The sequence below is a fragment of the Pundamilia nyererei genome, unplaced genomic scaffold (assembly GCF_000239375.1).
Source record: "Pundamilia nyererei isolate P.nyererei 1_Seehausen unplaced genomic scaffold, PunNye1.0 scaffold00226, whole genome shotgun sequence".
Lineage (NCBI taxonomy): Eukaryota > Metazoa > Chordata > Actinopteri > Cichliformes > Cichlidae > Pundamilia > Pundamilia nyererei.
Genome location: NW_005187627.1, coordinates 934,846 through 937,150, shown reverse-complemented (window position 1 = coordinate 937,150; position 2,305 = coordinate 934,846). Strand labels below are relative to the sequence as shown.

Here is a 2,305-nt window from a genome sequence, read left to right as displayed (position 1 = left end):
AATGATTACATGCAGTATTCTACCATATGCAAACTTATATCATTAAAAGATTATACTGACTACTAAGTACAATTTTCTATTGACAGATAGGGAGTCAGATTGATAAAGAATGTAGTCTACAAGTAGGATCAATAAAAGGCTTGTGGCTTCTAATGCATGAACACACAATCACTCTTTTTGCTAAGCATCAAAAGAATATTCTTAATGCTAATTTAATGCAAATTAGTTTTTGCACATTACACCTAAACCTCTTCAGAGCATAATTACAGAGGTGGAAAACAGATGCATGGAGCAAGATTTCAGGAACAGGAACCAAATTTACATTATAGCCACAGAGAAATCTGCCTGGAAAATCTCACTTTAACATCTTGAACCGTGACTCTGTGATGGGAATTGCTGAGCACCCAGGAGCTCATGATCACAATAAAAATAAATCCAGCTTAAAGGTCGTTTCACTTACATTTTAGCTCATTTTACAGCTTGAAAAGTTCACTCACTTCAGTGTCACATGTCTTGTTCTCTCACCTGGAGGCCGAGGCCCGGCCCGGGAGCGAAGCTCTTCACGCCGAGCGTAACCGAGAGGTTTCTGGGCGGGGTCCAGCTGAGGCCGTCATCCCGGCTCTCCACCATCATGATGCTGGCCGGGCTACAGTGGTAGTGGTGGAAGCACACTGAGTAGATCAGAATCACTGAGCCCACTTCCTCGTCCACCACAACAGAGCCCAGGTTTATTCCATCCGGTGCCGCCCCGTCATCGATAATAAAGGTGGTCGGGGACCAGGTGCCTCCTAGAGAGATGATAGAGGAAGAGGAGGAGATGAAGCAGAGAAAACGTGACCTGTTTTTTGTGCTTTTGTGATTTTTACTTTTATTTCAAGGCTCAGTCAGCAGAATTTATATCATCAGTCTGTTTGAACACTGCGTAGAACTCGTTGATCCAGTTTCAAGGTATGAAATGTTAAAAAAAAAAAAAATTGGTAAATATAAATAAAACCAAACATCTACTCAAAATATCAATTATGGTTGATGCTAACAATGACATACACTCCCAGACATTCATTCAGAAGCGATAAACTCTCCTCATTTGCGCCCATGTGACTGCTGACTGTTTTCTGACACACTGTAAGTTTTGTGTGACTGTCTATCTCTTGCAGTGGTCTTGCCTTTGTCTGTGGAGCGCCGCAAAGCAAAGAATTTCGCTCCAATGTCAGAAGAAGAAGACTTCCTGGCTTCTGCAAACGCCAGCAGGCTTCCTTTGGGGGTGAAGGTGAGCAGCGGGATCCTGTAAGTGTTCACCTGACCCTGGGCTCCGCTCACCCACAGCAGCTGCTCCTCAAACACCAGGGGGTCGATCTGAACAGCGGGGAGAAGGGAAGGTAAAAGAGAGGGAAGAGATATTTGTGAATTATCTGTAGGCAGGAGCATTTTCAGCATGCTTCAGGTGTCATGTAACAGACAAACATGTGATCTGGCTTTGAGTTCAGGAAATGAAAAGAAAATCAGGTGATCTTGCTTTTCCTTTAAGGAAGCGATTTTGTGTCCTTCAGCCACTAGAAACTATTATCAAAGGTCTAAAGTGGCATCCTGGCACCTAAAATAAATAAATAATTCAACCTGATAGGTAATCTGGTACAGAATAGTCTAAATCAGTTCATTTTTCATGTGGTGCAGCCTGACAGTCCTTTCAGCTATGACTATGAAGGCAATTAAAGTCATCACATGGCCCTGTCGTGCACCAACTCCACTGAAGCGAGGAGCTTCCTCCTTCTGTTTTTTTAATATGTCAAGTAAGTTAAATTCAACATTTCAAACATCTCAACTTCTATCACCAAAAACACAAACTGTTTCTGTGCAGTTTGAATATTAATACATCTGTTAGCTAAGGGTAGAGCTGCAGTATTTTCCAGGAGCACAAAAGTGAATATGATTTCACACTGACAGACAGGTCAGGAGAAGATGAGAGATTATTTTGAAGGGTAAAGACTGTAACAGATAAGGCGACAGAATAGGCGACAAAGAAACTCAACTACTGCACAAACACAGAAAACTTCAAGTTCCCCCAACTGCCAAATCCCACTTTAACCCCTGGTTATATCCACTGTTGGGTTGCTTGCCTTTAGATTACTCTCCACCCAGAAAACAACCGCGCTAAACTAGATAAGTGATGGATGATGATTTTACTACAGTCATTGAACATCTTTGCACTGTTTTATCTCTGAAGCAGGAAATATATAATATTATTTTTCTTTTATATATTCTTATTGTTATATGGTTGCGCGTTATATGACCTGAATGAAAGTAAAGT

The 2,305-nt window shown here is 41.5% G+C and overlaps 1 protein-coding gene across 1 annotated transcript in view; it reads right to left on the bottom strand.

Annotated features, from left to right (window-relative positions):
• The window catches only part of LOC102205025 (sialidase-1-like), a 12,457-nt gene that overhangs the window by 7,592 nt on the left and 2,560 nt on the right, over nucleotides 1-2,305 (bottom strand). Inside the window, exons 2-3 of the mRNA XM_005748694.1 lie at nucleotides 1,164-1,353; nucleotides 526-788 (exon numbers count right to left, since the gene is read on the bottom strand). Of these exons, the coding sequence (XP_005748751.1) occupies nucleotides 526-788; nucleotides 1,164-1,353 (453 nt within the window). The remainder of the gene's footprint in view (nucleotides 1-525; nucleotides 789-1,163; nucleotides 1,354-2,305) is intronic.